The 17,355-nt window shown below is 38.4% G+C and overlaps 3 protein-coding genes across 5 annotated transcripts; 2 read left to right on the top strand and 1 right to left on the bottom strand.

The window, feature by feature from the left end:
* Positions 1-4: 4 nt before the first annotated feature.
* On the top strand, positions 5-2,388 carry LOC5518189 (protein Flattop homolog). Its single transcript, XM_001638111.3, has 4 exons — positions 5-222; positions 523-585; positions 1,422-1,580; positions 1,970-2,388. Exons 1-4 carry the CDS (start codon positions 196-198, stop codon positions 2,228-2,230), a joined length of 510 nt encoding a protein of 169 aa, XP_001638161.2. The 5' UTR covers positions 5-195; the 3' UTR covers positions 2,231-2,388.
* On the bottom strand, positions 2,308-13,679 carry LOC5518188 (nonsense-mediated mRNA decay factor SMG9). Of its 3 annotated transcripts, none has more exons than XM_048733095.1 (17): positions 13,456-13,671; positions 12,999-13,079; positions 11,823-11,863; positions 10,554-10,753; positions 10,162-10,286; positions 9,700-9,812; positions 9,537-9,573; positions 9,377-9,451; positions 7,964-8,059; positions 7,269-7,354; positions 7,006-7,074; positions 6,819-6,865; positions 5,686-5,835; positions 5,147-5,263; positions 4,773-4,843; positions 4,591-4,646; positions 2,308-4,505 (listed from the first exon to the last, which is right to left on the bottom strand). In XM_048733095.1, exons 1-17 carry the CDS (start codon positions 13,546-13,548, stop codon positions 4,424-4,426), a joined length of 1,539 nt encoding a protein of 512 aa, XP_048589052.1. In that variant the 5' UTR covers positions 13,549-13,671; the 3' UTR covers positions 2,308-4,423. The 3 variants fall into 3 exon arrangements, with proteins under 3 accessions (XP_048589052.1, XP_032218690.1, XP_048589053.1); XM_032362799.2 differs by having other exon boundaries at positions 5,686-5,793; positions 13,456-13,666; XM_048733096.1 differs by lacking the exons at positions 2,308-4,505; positions 4,591-4,646; positions 4,773-4,843; positions 5,147-5,263; positions 5,686-5,835 and adding an exon at positions 5,845-6,665 and having other exon boundaries at positions 13,456-13,679.
* An 87-nt stretch (positions 13,680-13,766) lies between these two features.
* On the top strand, positions 13,767-16,269 carry LOC5518187 (gamma-secretase subunit PEN-2). The gene is made up of 3 exons (XM_001638110.3): positions 13,767-13,925; positions 14,022-14,126; positions 15,360-16,269. Exons 1-3 carry the CDS (start codon positions 13,865-13,867, stop codon positions 15,497-15,499), a joined length of 306 nt encoding a protein of 101 aa, XP_001638160.1. The 5' UTR covers positions 13,767-13,864; the 3' UTR covers positions 15,500-16,269.
* Positions 16,270-17,355: the final 1,086 nt, after the last annotated feature.

Here is a 17,355-nt window from a genome sequence, read left to right as displayed (position 1 = left end):
AAGTTGATCAATTGAAAGCTATTTTCCGATTGGCTTCCGAAACTCCACTGACTTCGTGGCGCTTTCGTAGAAATGTTGTCAGTGGCAACAGTGAGCTAGCCCCAGTGAACTCAGAGGAACTGAATTGATCGTCCAAATCTACTGGAAAATCGCAAGGTTTTCTTTGAAAATTAATAAAGCCTTATATTGGAGGGAATGTCTACACATTTCAGTGCCAATCAGGTAAGTTTAGTGCAAGAATGATCGATTAATTCACAATGAATCTGTTAAAACTCGATATCTGGGCTGCCTGTAATTGGATGTAAACAAAGCTATTTCTCCGTAGTCTTATGCTGATATTTTCTTATTTCCCTTCTAAATATCTGCTTCTGTAATCATTTTATATTCAAGATGATTTTACTCGATGGTTGTTCCGATCATTTTCAACATAGAGCTTTAACGATTAATTCAAAATGGGTAAAGTCTTACTAACTTAACACTAAAATAACTTAAGTAAGTTATACTTATTTCTGTATCTGCTAGTACGAGAAGTCATTTGATGCTAAAAGACTTCAAAATTGGGAAGTCCCCAAGCACTTCAAAGAGGTATGGCATTCTAAACATTTACTCATAAAGGGGCTATTTCATTCCTGTCCTCCAAAAATCTCAAGGCTTGAGAATTTTTGGGTTGGAGGGGTGGGGTATATTCTTGTTTTTTTTGAAAGGGGTGGGTATAACCTCACAGGCGTTTGCGGCGTTTACCGTATAGAAAGATATTGCAAACAAATCCACTTACAGATTTCATGAGGGTGTTAGACATATTGCGCTACACGAAGGGATTAGTCTTTTAAATATTTTCATGGAAAATAGGCAAAATGACGGTTTTTTATAGAATCATTTTCCATAAGCAATAAAAATTGCTAAAATGCGTGATATTTGGCGCTTAGAGCGGGAGAAGGGGTCCAAAATCTTGCGACTCTCGCCTAATGCAGGAGAGTTGACAGGTATGCTATTTTGCTAAGTTGCCATGGTTAACATTACAGCAAGCCACCATAGCCTAAGCGATAGCACTTTGGGTGTGGTCAACAGAAATTCTTACCCCTAAGAGATAGCAAATTGGTAAAACCCTTAACAAATGGCATGGCTACTTACGTACCATACAAGGGTGTGTGTGTAGGGAGGGGAGGGGGGGAGCTTTTGTAGAGACTGCTACAAGCCCTACAAGGGGGGGGGGGGGGCTTTTGTGAAAGTTTTCTACTCATCATACAAGGGGTTCCTTTGGGGAGAGTCTGCAACAATCCATACAAAGGGGGTCCTTAGTGGGAGATTCTGCTACTGTACTAACTGTACAAGTGGGTTTGGGGAGAATTTGCTACTTTCTGTGATATTAAAAACAGAGCTGATTTTCATCTTTATCCTGAAATGGTTTAATTTATTTACAGCACCCCTCTAGCCTTGAAGGCTTTACTCAGATCATCAGCAATGACCGGGGCCACATCCTAGAAGGAATTCCAAGGTCCTCTAGGTCCCCATGGGGCGAGTTTGTTGGCACATGGGACATGACAAAGCCACCACTGAGGACAAAAACCCTCAAAACTAAGGTAGAAGAACTGTGTGCTTTTTACAGTGGGACCAGTAAAACTGTGAACACTGGAAATATGTATGGAATTTTTGTTCTGAGATATTCAAACAGTCCACTAGAAACATGTTTCAGCAAGTCTCAGTGTCTGGTTTCTCGCGTCTTGCGTTTCTCGCGTCATAACCAACATCTTTGGTTATTAGGCAACTGGTTGCCTAACAACTTAAGACCGTTGTCTATACGGTTCTCTAGACGGTTCTCTAACAAATCAGGTGCCTAAAAGTTACCACCATACAGCTACCCACGACACATCTACCCATACTACATCCACACCACATTTTAATGTGAATTCACAGTACAACCATTTCCTAATCCTCAAGCCTATTAAGTGGAGCTCCTTTACATTTTCAGGCAATGACTGAGAATGCACAACAAAAAAGAAAAAGTGCAAGTCCAAAACAAGAGGTTGCTAGAACTCCTAGCCCTGCTAAAGCCAGTCCACGAAGAGATAGTCCAGTACAGGCTAGCCCAAGAAATGCTAGCCCTCTCCAGGGCAGCCCGAAAAAAGCCAGTGCAGAAAAAGTGCGCACCCCTTCACCTAAAGCTGCTTCGGTGTCTCCTGTTGCCAATAAGAGCCCATCCCCCAAACTTGCAACGCCAGAACCTTGCTAAAAGTACCTAATACATCACTTCATTGTCATTCATTTCTTATCTTATTGGGTCCAAAAGTGTTTTCCTAAACACTTGAGAACATTTGTAGTATAGATTTATTCAGATAATCATCCATTTACAGATTTTCATACATCAATAAAAACATTTTGCTGATCGTGTATATGATGTCTGAGAGGTGCCCTATAAGTCTGTTCCATAAGGGTGACCCCTGCTCGTATCACCTGACATCAAGCTACATACAATAAACAAGGGCATTGTTGCACTCTTAAGATGTCTGGGACATCTCTAGATGAGCCCAACAACTAATAAATATCCAGGAAATGTTGTAAAGCAAATCTTCAAATAGGCTGAAGCTCTGATCTGCAGATGACAGTGCCAAATGCATCCTTCTGTTCTGCACTATCTGGACATGACCATGTTGTATGCTATCTGGACATGACCATGTTGTCCACTATCTGGACATGACAATGCTGTATACTATTTGGACATGACCATGTTGTATGCTATCTGGGCATGACCATGTTGTCCACTATCTGGACATGACCATGCTGTATACTATCTGGACATGACCATTTTGTACACTATCTGAACATGACCATGTTGTCCACTATCTGGATATGCCCATGTTGTACACTATCTGAACATGACCATGTTGTACACTATCTGAACATGACCATGTAGTACACTATCTGAACATGACCATGTTGTACACTATCTGGACATGACCATGCGGTACACTATCAGGACATGAATATGCTGTACACTATCTAGACATGACCATGACGTACACTATCTGGACATGACCATGTTGTACACTATCTCGACATGGCCATGTTGTTCACTATCTCGACATGACCATGTTGTACACTATCTAGACTTGACCATGTTGTACACTATCTGGACAGGACCATGTTGTACACTATCTGGACATGACAATGCTGTACTCTAGCTAGACATGACAATGTTGTACACTATCTGGACAGGACCATGTTGTACACTATCAGGACATGACAATGCTGTACTCTGTCTAGACATGACCATGTTGTACACTATCTGGACAGGACCATGTTGTACACTATCTGGACAGGACCATGTTGTACACTATCTGGACAGGACCATGTTGTACACTATCTGGAGATGACCATGTTGTACACTATCTGGACAGGACCATGTTGTACACTATCAGGACATGACAATGCTGTACTCTATCTAGACATGACCATGTTGTACACTATCTGGACAGGACCATGTTGTACACTATCTGGACAGGACCATGTTGTACACTATCTGGACAGGACCATGTTGCACACTATCTGGACAGGACCATGTTGTACACTATCTGGACAGGACCATGTTGTACACTATCTGGACAGGACCATGTTGTACACTATCTGGACAGGACCATGTTGTACACTATCTGGACAGGACCATGTTGTTCACTATCTAGACATGACCATGTTGTACACTATCTGGACATGACCATGTTGTACACTATCTGGACATGACCATGTTGTTCACTATCTGGACATGACCATGTTGTACACTATCTGGACATGACCATGTTGTTCACTATCTGGACATGGCCGTGTTGTACACTCTTTGGGCATGACCATGTTGTACACTATCTGGACAGGACCATGTTGTACACTATCTAGACATGACCATGTTGTACACTATCTGGACATGACCATGTTGTACACTATCTGGACATGACCATGTTGTTCACTATCTGGACATGACCATGTTGTACACTATCAGGACATGACAATGCTGTACTCTATCTAGACATGACCATGTTGTACACTATCTGGACATGACCATGTTGTACACTATCTGGACATGACCATATTGTACACTATCTGGACATGACCATGTTGTACACTATCTGGACATGACCATGTTGTTCACTATCTGGACATGACCATGTTGTTCACTATCTAGACTTGACCATGTTGTACACTATCTGGACATGACCATGTTGTACACTATCTGGACATGACCATGTTGTACACTATCTGGACTTGACCATGTTGTTCACTATCTAGACATGACCATGTTGTTCACTATCTGGACATGACCATGTTGTACACTATCTGGACATGACCATGTTGTACACTATCTGGACATGACCATGTTGTTCACTATCTGGACATGACCATGTTGTACACTATTTGGGCATGACCATGCTGTACACTAGCTGGACAAGAGTCTGTTGTACTCAGAAATCAAGCTTGACTTGCGAATAGTGTCCCATGATCTTGCAGCATAGTGGAACCTAATCAGAAAAAGCATAAATTACATTAGCTGTCAAGCAAAACTCTCTAATCTGCATAAAGCAGCCAAGGGTCTCTTACACATACCAGTTCTTTTCTGTTAGAGAGTGATGAGTCAGAGGGTGTCGATGAATCGAAAAGATCTGCAAAAATACAAAGTAAAAACTTTGTTAAAAGGTGGCAACAATAACAGTACAACACATGAAAACTATCATCTCTCATTTTTCTCAGCTGAACGTTGATCTCCCTCCTTTGGGCAACAAACTAACCTGGTTTCGTAGCGTTTCTAGTACTAGCTCGTAGCTTGGATGTCCTGTGAAGGCTGGAAGAACTCCATTTCCTGGACAGATACAGGTACATATTAGCGCAGCAGCTTAATAATTGTTTTTTTACACTAAAACACACAAATGTTCTGCCCTGAAGAAGTCATTTTAAAGACGAAAATTGTTTTTTGGTGTTTTCAAATTTTCTAATAAATGTGCGTACATTTGCATTGCTGGCGCACAATCAGATCAGTTAGTCAGTGCAACAATGAAATGCTTTCTAGTGCACTTGAAAATATGTCATCTAACACCAAAGTGTGATGGTCATTTTGACAAATTGCGATTCTTGCTTTCCTTTTGGATAACTTCGTAAAACTTGCCTTGGTGGCTACTGTTGTCTCCATTATAAGTGGGCACCAGATGGATATTGACGTCTTCGCATGACGTCATAAGCTGATTGCTGGGTAGAAGACTTGATCCGAGTAGGGACACTCCGCCTAACCAATACAAATAAAGAAAATGAAATTCAACACAGCTTAATATTCAGTTCCCAGTGAACGGACATATTTCCCTTTTTCTTGGAAATAAGCCCCCCCCTTCCCCCCAAAAAAAGCACAGCAATAACAAAGAAAATAGTACTAGAGAGATACAAAAGTGAACAAATCAAACTTACAGTAAGGCCTTTTCCCTCTAATAATATAGCATTATCATCACCATAAATATTATATAAAATCATGATATGCTGCTGTTGAGATATATATTAATTTGTTAGCCCGATACTCTTACTGTATGGGTATACTGGTAGCATCTAAGTAGTTTTAATAGAGTTTTCCCTCCTGCAACAAGAGGGCTACACTAGCTGTCAAAGCCAATTAGGCCAAAAGGGATATCATCTAGAATATTTGGATTAACTGCTTACTGAGATATCTGAGTCGCGAATGCTGGAAGATGGCGGCAGTGGTCCCATGCATCGCCTGGATGTTTTCGGGGTGGTAGTCCTCCCGTGTACACTTGTTGTACACAAACACTACAAGACATAACCAGACATAACCAGACAAGACTAAAAACCCTGCAAGACATAACCAGACATTACCAGACATAAGACTAAAAACCCTGCAAGACATTACCATACATAAGACAATAAAACAATGCAAGACATAACCATACATAACACTAAAAACACTGCAAGACACCACCATACATAAGACTAAAAACATTGCAAGACATAACCATAAATAAGACTTAAAACACTGCAAGACTTAACCATACATAGAACTAAAAACCCTGCAAGACATAGCCATACATAAGACAATGCAAGACATAACCAGACATAACACTAAAAACACTGCAAGACACCACCATACATAAGACTAAAAACACTGCAAGACATAACCATAAATAAGACTTAAAACACTGCAAGACATAACCATACATAGAACTAAAAACACTGCAAGACATAGCCATACATAAGACAATAAAACACTGCAAGACATAGCCATACATAACACTAAAAACATTGCAAGACATTACCATGCATAAGACTTGAAACACTGCAAGACATAGCAATAAATAAGACTTAAAACACTGCAAGACATAACCATACATAGAACTAAAAAACCCTGCAAGACATAGCCATACATAAGACAATAAAACAATGCAAGACATAACCAGACATAACACTAAAAACACTGCAAGACACCACCATACATAGAACTAAAAACACTGCAAGACATAGCCATACTCCACCATACATGAACTAAAAACACTGCAAGACATAACCATACATAGAACTAAAAACACTGCAAGACATCTCTATACATAAGACAACAAAACACTGTAAGACCAAGAGACGCACGAGGCTCTGGAACCAGGGTATGTAAGACATCGCCAAATGCAAGACTGCAAAATATCATCAGAAATTAGACAATAAAACATTGCAAAACATCACAATACAAGACAAAAAAACACTTAACACGACCAAACACTTAACATGACTTTCATGTTTGAAACAAAGCTACTCTAAAATGATGATGCAAACATTTCAACACTTACCCACATCTGGGTAATGGTCTTCCGTATTGTCTTGAGCACTGCCTGCACTAGAATGACAAGAATATTAACATCACTAACGTGCCATAGAACGCTGAGGCCTTTCCTTAATAGGTCGAATCTGTAGAATTGTGATAGCTTTTTCGTGACTCCCCTGTAAATTTGTGACAGCTTTTGCATAGCCACTTACCCTGTTGTCTCATGAGAGCTCCCGTGCGGAACAGATGAGGGTTTTAACATCTCCGCTGTCATTAGCAATCTAGACATACAGACAAAAGTATTCTTAAGCCTTGTCTGCATGACCATGTTTGCAATGCAAATTCATTTAGACTTTTGTGAAAGCTCACTGTAATGCCTTGAATTGTACCTAAAAGCAATAAAAGAAACAAAACCAGAGAAGAGTTTGAGAATAATATGAACAAAACACTAAAATTGATAAACATGTATCCATACCTCATTAAATTAATGTCAGCGAACCAGTCTTGCACCACAATGATCACATGACAAACAGTCATGAGAAATGTCACAAGCTGAAGGGACTGGGAGGCGAAAAGAGAGCATTAGGGGAAAACATGTACATAGTCATGTAGGCCTCAGGTTTGAATACTAAGAGAACAACCTAAGGTAAGAAGGCTGAAAGGAGTACAGTAAATGATTAATAACCGCCCTGGCGTTTATTAAATTTCAATGGTCCCAGAGGGGCGTTCTATACAGTAGATAGGAGACATTTATTAGAGAGGGGTGTACTTTACAAACTATAACAATATAACAAACCCAAGTGCAGTGGGGTTCTTATTTCAGTCAGAACCATGTTAAATCATAGCCTGTGCAGCAAGTGTTTCTTGGCCTTGAGCAAATCTCATTTAGTAGAAGCCAAGCTCAGATTAAACAAGAAGGCAATTGAATTTGATTTATATTATCGGAATTCCTAAGTCATTTGTTTTTAAGCTAGGAGGAGGCTAGGGGGTGTGTTAAACAGAGGGTTGCATTCATTAGAGAGGGGCGTTCAATACAAACTTGTAAGCTTAGGGGGGGAGGCGTTCATTAGATATGTGGTGTTTTTTTAGATGGGGGGCGTTTATTAGACCATTTAGGGTATGCAGTGATGTTTGGATAATAGCACCCCCCTTGGGTATAACTAGGGTTACCTGCATCTCAATGAAGTTTTCTGGGGACGAGAATTCTGCTGGAATAGAGCGATCATGGTGGATCACGTGGTCAAGGATTGCAGGACTAAGCAAAGCCTACAAGAAGTATAAATAATGGGAATAATTATCATAATCATAATCATATCATTATCAGTTACAATAGTTATGATAATAATATTGATATTATATAAACATTAAATTGACCGCGTTGGCCCAGACAACCAACTGGGACAAAGGAGATTATCCGCAGTTAACTGGTTAATGCAGCAAGTTAAGGTTATGGTTTCAATCATGAGAAAATTGGAAAATTAGGTCCAATATTTTGCAGAAACATGTTTTTTAGGTTGTTGCTAGATGGATTTGTACAATTTGTCGATATGCACTCTTGACCTTCGCACCACTTTTAAGATGGTACATAAGGAATTGTTCTATTTTCGAGAAATTTGGTGGACTTGAAACACTATACTTTATCTCCAAAAAGGTGTCTCATTTTCCGTTATTTGATTTTTGCTCGAAAAATATTGCTGTCAAGGTGTAAAAAAGCTGAAATAGCTCATATTATGTTAAGGGTTCGGTAAATGTAAACAACGTGCCCGCGCTGCAATTTTCACTATATGTACAAACTATACATCAAATAAAAGATAAAAAATTGAATTATCTCCTTCAAGTTTTATTTGTGCAATAGCTAATTCCGTGTTTAAGTTTTGAGGCCTCAAACTCAAAAGTATGGAGTTAATTCTAGAGGGTAATTCACCTTCGTGTTATTGCACATGCACTTGCACGTAATTGCATCTCAATGACAGATAGATGATCTACCAACAGGTTTGAGGACTTTGTTATTTGACACGGTCAACAAAATATCACAAAGTTGGAACTCTCATTGCTGGCGAAATTTGGACACAAAAAGTGCTATAAAAGCGATCTTTCAAAAATCGAAAATTTACGCACTTAATGACATGGCATAATTATCTATCAGATCACGAAAATTTGAAGCCGATGTCTTAAAACCCGTCGCGAGGTTACGCCCGACAAGCTTGAGTTCTCGCCTCAAAATAATATGCTAGAAAAGTCAAAGATTTGGCGTGAGTTCACAGTCAACAGGTCACAGGAAACAGCAATTTAGCATTTTAGCTGTCTTAGAATGCGATTTATTGAAAAAATTTGTTTTCAAAAATAAAGTTTTAGAACTATTGATACAGGTTTTGCAAAAAAAAAACACAAAAACAAACAGTGGTGTCAAATTTACCTTTACCAAGACCTTAACTCAAAATAGTGTTCTTTAGTTTTGCATGGGTTTCAAGAAAGGGAAGGCGAGATTCATTTTTCTTCTGTGGATTTCCTTATATTTTTTTTTATTTTCAAGCCAACCCCCCTAGATTTGCCTCACAAAACCCAACATGAGCTAGGTGTTACCTGTGTATCAAGTAGGATAATTCGTTCAGTTGTTATACCAAGGTTCACACCAACAGTCTGGTTACTTCCGTTCTCCTGAAAATAGACAAAACATAAACAATACTTTAGTCTAGTCACATGCTACAGTAGTCATGAAAACAAACTGCATAAGATGGGTTACCTGTGCTTGTCTAGTTTGTGGATAAAACAGATATGACCTACAATTTTAAAAGATGTCAGTTAGCTCAGTCTGGTAAAAATTAGAGTAATTAATACTTTGCTTTTTCTCATTACTGAAAAAGTATATAAGATATCTTGATTTTGTTGGTGCTATCAAGAAATACCTTGGTTCTGTTGTTGGTGTTGCTCCTGCCAACATCGAGAGTATGGTAGACTTCCCAGTACCTTGCAGGCCTATTGCACCCACAACTAAGAAATCAGTCTGGTCTAGGAGGGACTGGAATTATGGATAGCAAATTAATAGAGAGAAGAAGAAATTTACAATTGATTGGATATAAGCCCCTTCTCTTTATTACTGCTATTATCACAAAGGGTGATGATAGGTCTTTACAGACATTTTTCAAACTACTGTAGCATGTTACACAGAGATGAAGCATGTGTTTTTGGTATTGACAGTAAGCTATAATTTTGCTTTTCCTCTGGCATAAACATCTAGTAAGAACACTCTAAACCATCAGCTACACACACATAAACTCCCTTTAGAAAATTAAAATCTTCACTCCTCCATCTGTACTTTTAATCATCATTAAACTTTGAAAAGCTGATGTATCTCAAGATTGCATTACCTCCAAAGCAGCATCAGTCCAGTGGAGGTTTTCATCCAGCAGAGGAATACACAAGTGTGGTTCACTATCAGTTGTGTTGACCTTTAGCCCTGATAAGCTTGGTACTGGTATTCCCTCCGTGCGACCTGAAATGCAGAGGACATGGTTACTAGTTATCGTAGAGCTATTATTGTGCTTGAACAAGTACTACAGTTAGGGGATGTTTTGTATGCTTAAGTGGCACAATAAGCCTTCATCTCTTACTAACAAAGTCTAAATGTGTTTAAGGCATTTTGCATTGTATATTGTCTTCTTGCTTGAACATTATACAACATCCATACAGTCTGTCACTTAAGTTTAAACTTTAAAAAAAAGAAACAAAGAGATGTGGCCCCCTGTCATTAAGGACACACCTTGTTGTGATGGTGCACTATAAGTGCCCGAGCTGCGTTGTATGGTTATGGCCCCAGGGACATTGACTATCCCACCCAGGCTAGCTGCTTCAGCACCGATGGAAACACGCTCATCTTCCTGCTGAAGCTGAGATGGTGTAGTAGGTGATATGATGTTGCTTATCGGGTTTCCTTCCACAGGCCTACTCTCATCAGACTCCCTGCAGACTCAATGCATTATTAGCAATGAGTTTTTTTATAAGAACAATGGCATGAAAGATTGGCAGTTGTAAGAATTGATATGTGATAAAATGTTTTGTCAGATTTTAGTGACTGCTTGACATGTTTTAAATCCAACAAAAATAGGTTTTGTGTTTAAGATTTTTTGCTTCTTTATTTGTTTCAATTCTTTTTCATTTCCATTTCAAATCCTAAATTAGGTAAAGACATTAAGGGCCTATGGTACTATCTTTTGAGGTTGTTGTTAGGGAATTTTTTTGTTTTATAAAAGCTTCTGTTTTTTGTCAAATCTCTTGGAGCTTTCAACATACGTGTTTTAGACAGAGGAGAAGCTACTTTTCAAATCTAAGATTCTTTCTTGGGCAGAAATATTTCAACATCACTATTTTCTAAAACTTCACCCATTCCATTTGTGAAATTTTGATACTGCGAGAAATGTCGAACTTTATGTTTTTTTGAAAACCACATATTTGGTAATAACTTTTTTATTAAAAAAAAAATCAAAAATTCCATGCCCTAAGTTGTAAGGAATGGTAATATCAATGGTTTGAGTAAAAAAAAAATCAAAATTGTTGTAAAATGTTCAAAATGAATGTGTTTTTCTCGCACTGAAATGGTCGCCACCTTGTTTTTTACCATCTATTTTTATTCTCTAGAAACATATAAAAATTGCATTTTCTTCTACAAAATGTCGAAAGTTTATTTTAATAAGTTAGAACTGGAGATTCTAAGAAAATGATAATAAATAAAAGACTCGACCGAGGATTGAACCCGAAGCACTTGCTTCTGAGGTGCTAACCACTGGGCCACAGAATCAAGTTGGAGAACTCGCTGCAATTTAGTCTATTTAACCAAACAGAGCGCTTGTCCCTTTTGTAGCAACGGTGTTTCGTAGCAATTAGATAGTACCATAGGCCCTTATAACTACTTAAAAAGAAAAAAAAAACACAATAAAGGGAATTTAGAATTGAAACATTGAAGATGATTGGCTGGGGCTATGGAAGTATACAGGAGAACTTTACAAATTAATTTATTCAACCTGTACCTTACCTTGACTTTAAAAGGATGTGTTTTACAGGAGATTCCTGCACCTTTAGAATAAAAATTTCCTTTCAGAAACCGATCATTAATGTATTTTAAGAGCTATACTAATCAAAGAAAATCATTGGGAAATTACAAGTTCAGATATCAGACACACAATCCAGTCATGTGGAGGAAATGGAGATTTTTTTTCCTTCTTCGTATATGAGCTTGTCAAAGATGATTGGTGTTTTACTTTGTCTTTACAGTATTTGACTTTGTCAAGATGGCTGGTGTTTTACCTTGTCTGTATTTGACTTTGTCAAGATGATTGGTGTTTTATCTTGTCTGTATTTTACTTTGTCAAGATGATTGGTGTTTTACCTTGTCTGTATTTGACTTTGTCAAGATGATTGGTGTTTTACCTTGTCTGTATTTGACTTTGTCAGGATGATTGGTGTTTTACCTTGTCTGTATTTGACTTTGTCAAGATGATTGGTGTTTTGCCTTGTCTGTATTTTACTTTTTCAAGATGATTGGTGTTTTACCTTGTCTGTAATTTACTTTGTCAAGGTGATTGGTGTTTTACCTTGTCTGTATTTTACTTTGTCAAGATGATTGGTGTTTTACCTTGTCTGAATTTGACTTTGTCAAGATGATTGGTGTTTTAACTTGTCTGTATGTTATTTTGTCAAGATGATTGGTGTTTTACCTTGTCTGTATTTGACTTTGTCAAGATGATTGGTGTTTTACCTTGTCTGTATTTGACTTTGTCAAGATGATTGGTGTTTTGCCTTGTCTGTATTTGACTTTGTCAAGATGATTGGTGTTTTACCTTGTCTGTATTTGACTTTGTCAAGATGATTGGTGTTTTACCTTGTCTGTATTTGACTTTGTCAAGATGATTGGTGTTTTACCTTGTCTGTATTTGACTTTGTCAGGATGATTGGTGGTTTACCTTGTCTGTATTTGACTTTGCCAAGATGATTGGTGTTTTATCTTGTCTGTATTTGACTTCGTCAAGATGATTGGTGTTTTACCTTGTCTGTATTTGACTTTGCCAAGATGATTGGTGTTTTACCTTGTCTGTATTTGACTTTGTCAAGATAATTGGTGTTTTACCTTGTCTGTATTTGACTTTGTCAAGATGATTGGTGTTTTTTACCTTGTCTTTATTTGACTTTGTCAAGATGATTGGTGTTTTACCTTGTCTGTATTTGACTTTGTCAAGATGATTGGTGTTTTCATGGTAGGTGGAGACTGAGCTGGAGGGACATCAATTCTCCCCTGGCAGAATATAACATGAGATGAGGTCCACAAAGCTCTTGGAAGAGTACATCATATTGATGATGCAAGCGGCACAAAATAAAATGCATTCTCATTTACACCTGATATATCCGTTTTATATGCATACATACGAATGTTTGGCCTAGTGCGGCTTGTTTTGTTATGGTTAGTCCAGACTTTGCGTAGTACACTTGTTAATCAACGCACAGTAAATCTGGATTGTTAAAGTTCTTAGCATTGGTTCCCTCGCTTCAACTCTTCCGGATAATGGGTCCAATCCTAAACTTCGTTGTTCAGTTCAACTTGATAGATTGCGGGTAGTAATCGATAACTGGTGTTTAACAGAAAAAAAAACATTTCCATGATATTTGCTCACCCGTGGGTTTCTGTCTCGATAGCCTCTGTCTCTCCGTCTCCCTCCACGAAAACCCCGACCACGCTCACTACCTTTTCTACCCTCGTCCTCCATCTTGGATACACAGCCTACCCAACAATTACAGGAAAACACACAGGTTACCCATCTAGTGAAAAACACAAAACAGGCTACCAAACTGTTATTGGAAAAATAAACTAATCCAGCAAAGAAAAAAGGTGTTATTTGTGAGTAACGATGTTATTTAACATTTTATCTGTTACGATTTAGGAAGCAAAATGGTCTTTGTGTGTTTTTATCGTCTAGGGGCTTCTGGGTAATTCATTAAGGAGAGACCGTCTTTACAAAGCTTGCTGGGTAATGACCTAATGTGAATCATATTGTCGTACTCTTTCACTCATATTTTCTCGCTATGGACCTAAGGAAAGTCTCGGACGAAGAGAAAGTCAAGTTGTGTAGGAAATACACATTAGGTTGGTGCCATGCGATGATCTCTTAATTTGTGTGATGTTTATTTCTCTATGATCATGACTAATAAGCTTACTACTTCCGTTCCACATCTTCCACAGTTGGTCTGGCGTTTTTGCCTTTTCTCTGGCTTGTCAATGCTATTTGGTTCTTCCGCGAAGCATTTTGTAGAGAATCTTTTCCAGGACAGAAAAGCATGAGATCGAGTAAGCAAGGATTTCGGTATTTTTGTGAAGTTATGAACCATGCATTGTTAGCCAGATATTCTGTGTCAATTCCTATCATCTGTGCTATTTTGATAAAATTGATTATTCTCACTGACCGGATGTTTGGTGCTATGTGTGGATTCGGTGTATGGTAGAATGTTTTTGTAGATTTTGTCAGTGTCATGTCTGTGTTGTGTTCAGTTCAGTGCGTTAACCCTCTGACCCTCCTGGCTATTTTTGAGCTGTATTTACAAAAAAACAGACTGAAGACAGATACCTCCCCCCTATTCTGAGTTTTTTTACAGCCTGTCAAAGTCAAACACCGCTGCACTAGTCAGCCGTATCCTAGCTTTCCAACAGTGCTTTGCGGTCCCCACTTTTAATACCTCGTCATTGTGCTAATGCGAGCACAAGTTGATGGTTGCTTGTATTTTTCATCAAAAATACAGCTATGAGCATATTGGGAGAGTGTCCTAGGTCATCATGAACTCTATCGGGGCATAATTTGCAAGCAAAGGTGGATTCATGGTGATTTTTTTCTTGTTTGGCTTTGCCTGGTACACTGTACTTGTTGGTTTATTGTGTTGATCAATTGGGTGTTGTGTGTTGGTTCAGTGTGTTGTTAGATTGTGTTACATGTGTTGGTTCATTTTGTTGGTGTTATTTGTTGGTAAAGTGAGTAAATACTATTTGTTGATTCACTGTACTGGTAGAATATTTTGGTAGATTGTGTAAGTGTTATCTGTTGGTACACTGCATTTTGATAGGTTGTTTAAAATATATGTGTTGGTTCATAACAGTAATAAGTTGGTTGGTTGTTTTGGGTTATTTGGTGGGTCATTTTTAACTTGTGAATGCTTACAAAGCATTTACATTTGATTAATTGATTGTGTTAGTGTTGTGTGTTGGTTGATTGTGTTAATTACCTGTTGGTCGATTGTGTTATATATGTGATGTTTTATTGTGTTCATCGATTGTGTTAGTGTATGTCTTGATTCAGTGTATTAGTAGAATCTTGTGGTAGACTTTGTTATCTGTTGATTCATTGTGTTTATCAATTGTGTTACGTCTAGATTAAATGGCATGCCAGCATTGCATAGCCAGAGTGTACTGCTCCAGCATATTTAATAAAGGATCTGTTACAGTTTGATCTTTTGGTGTTTGTAGACTGTGTGTTATGAGTTGAGTGTTTTTGTGCAGTGTCTAATCCTTAAAGACCATTTTTTGTTGCAGACGTCATCAAATCCTTTATTGGGTTTTCAATCTGGGCTGCTGGACTGTCTACTTGGATTGTGATGTACCAAACCAACAGGGCATCATGGGGGGAGCTTGGTGATACACTGTCCTTTCTTATCCCTCTGGGAGAGCCCTAGATACATTTAGTTACCATAATTGCTCAAATAAGTGCCTTTCTCAAATGAGCACCTCTCCTAAACCTGTTGCACCTCTATGAAGATGAGGGGGAGATGAGAAGTTATCTGCCAAAATATCCTATCTTTGAGAGTTGGTTTTGGTTATAGTTCTATGAAAATATTTTTTACTTGCATTTTATAAGGGATCTTGTAAAAAAAATTAAAATATTCAGAAAAATTCGGAAAGGGGGGAGAGGGGCATCATATAAGAATGGTGTTGAGTTTATATATGGATAGTCATTCAGAAAATGGATAGGGGTCGGCTGGCAGGGCTTCTCTCCAGTTTTTTTCTTGGATTTTTTTCAAGCTTAACAAGATCCCTTTCAGCATCCATACAAGCAGCCATCTTCTCTCGTCTTGTATGGGTGCTGAAGGGGAAACGAGTAAAATGGGCCCATAATACTCAGGAGAGATCCCAAAAAGACAAGAATAAAGTGAGTCCACTATGAAGTCTTTTCTTTTATTTTCCTTTTTTTTTTTTCATCATTCTACAAATTCTCTTGCGTACTAGAATACAAACCGAGTGCTTGGGTTACATGTGGTTGTTATATAAACTCCCTTCATTTAAACTAGATTAAAAATATTGCAAATGTTGTCATCTTTAGATATTTACAATTGTTATTTTTTTCCTTACACCATTAGTGTACAGAAGGGCATTAAGGTTTATTAAGAGCACTCTATGCACATGGCTTCTTATCAATCTCTGTAAATAAAAATGTGTATTAATGGTGTACTGTATGCAAATGATTCTCCTTATTAATCTGACTGCACTGATTATTACTTAAGTTTACTTTTTAGTAACACAGTTAATTTTACCCCTTCTTGCTCAGATTGCTTGAAATTTGTTTTTCTGTTGAATCCGTTTTATCGCGACCCGCATTTTCAAAACACGATTTGTTTTGGTTTTCTGTTCCGTCAGTAAAACCATTCTGAGCAAATCAGAGTCTCGCTTTGTGCACATCCCTGGCTACCCTCTGGACGAAAACCAGACTGTGTAACGACAGAAAGCCAGACAACTGCACTAGGCAAGAGATGGCAAGAATCTGATTGGCTTAGAATAATTTGACTGGTGGAAGAGAAAATCCCAAAAGACAAAAACAAATGGATGTTTTGAAAACTTGTGACCAGTGTCCCTGGGCAGGGTTTTAAACGTCACATTTACACCTCACTGGACCTGGGAAGGGATTTAGATGTCATATACACACCTCACTGTACCCAGGGAGGGATTTAGATGTCATATATACACCTCACTGTACCCAGGGAGGGATTTAGATGTCATATACACTCCTCACTGTACCTGGGCAGTGATTTAGATGTCATATAAACACCTCATTGTTCCTGGGAAGGGATTTAGATGTCATATATACACCTCACTGTATCCCGGGAGGGATTTAGATGTCACATACACTCCTCACTGTACCTGGGGAGTGATTTAGATGTCATATACATACCCCACTGTACCTGGGGAGGGATTTAGATGTCATATACACACCTCACTGTACCTGGGGAGGGATTTAGATGTCATATACACATCTCACTGTACCTGGGGAGGGATTAAGATGTTATATACACACCTCACTGTACCTGGGGAGGGGTTTAGATGTCATATACACATCTCACTATACCTGGGAAGGGATTAAGATGTCGTATACACAACTCACTGTACCCGGGGAGGGGTTTAGATGTCTTATACGCACCTTATGTACCTGGAAGGGTGTTTAGTTTACCAGAAACTGGTAGTCGACTCAAATTTTTGTCTTCAATCAGACTTCATCAGGGTAGACTGAAAAAGGTACTTACAAGCCTTAAAAAAATAT

Source organism: Nematostella vectensis, chromosome 9 (assembly GCF_932526225.1).
Source record: "Nematostella vectensis chromosome 9, jaNemVect1.1, whole genome shotgun sequence".
NCBI classification, from domain to species: domain Eukaryota; kingdom Metazoa; phylum Cnidaria; class Anthozoa; order Actiniaria; family Edwardsiidae; genus Nematostella; species Nematostella vectensis.
This window is presented reverse-complemented; position numbering and strand designations above follow the sequence as displayed.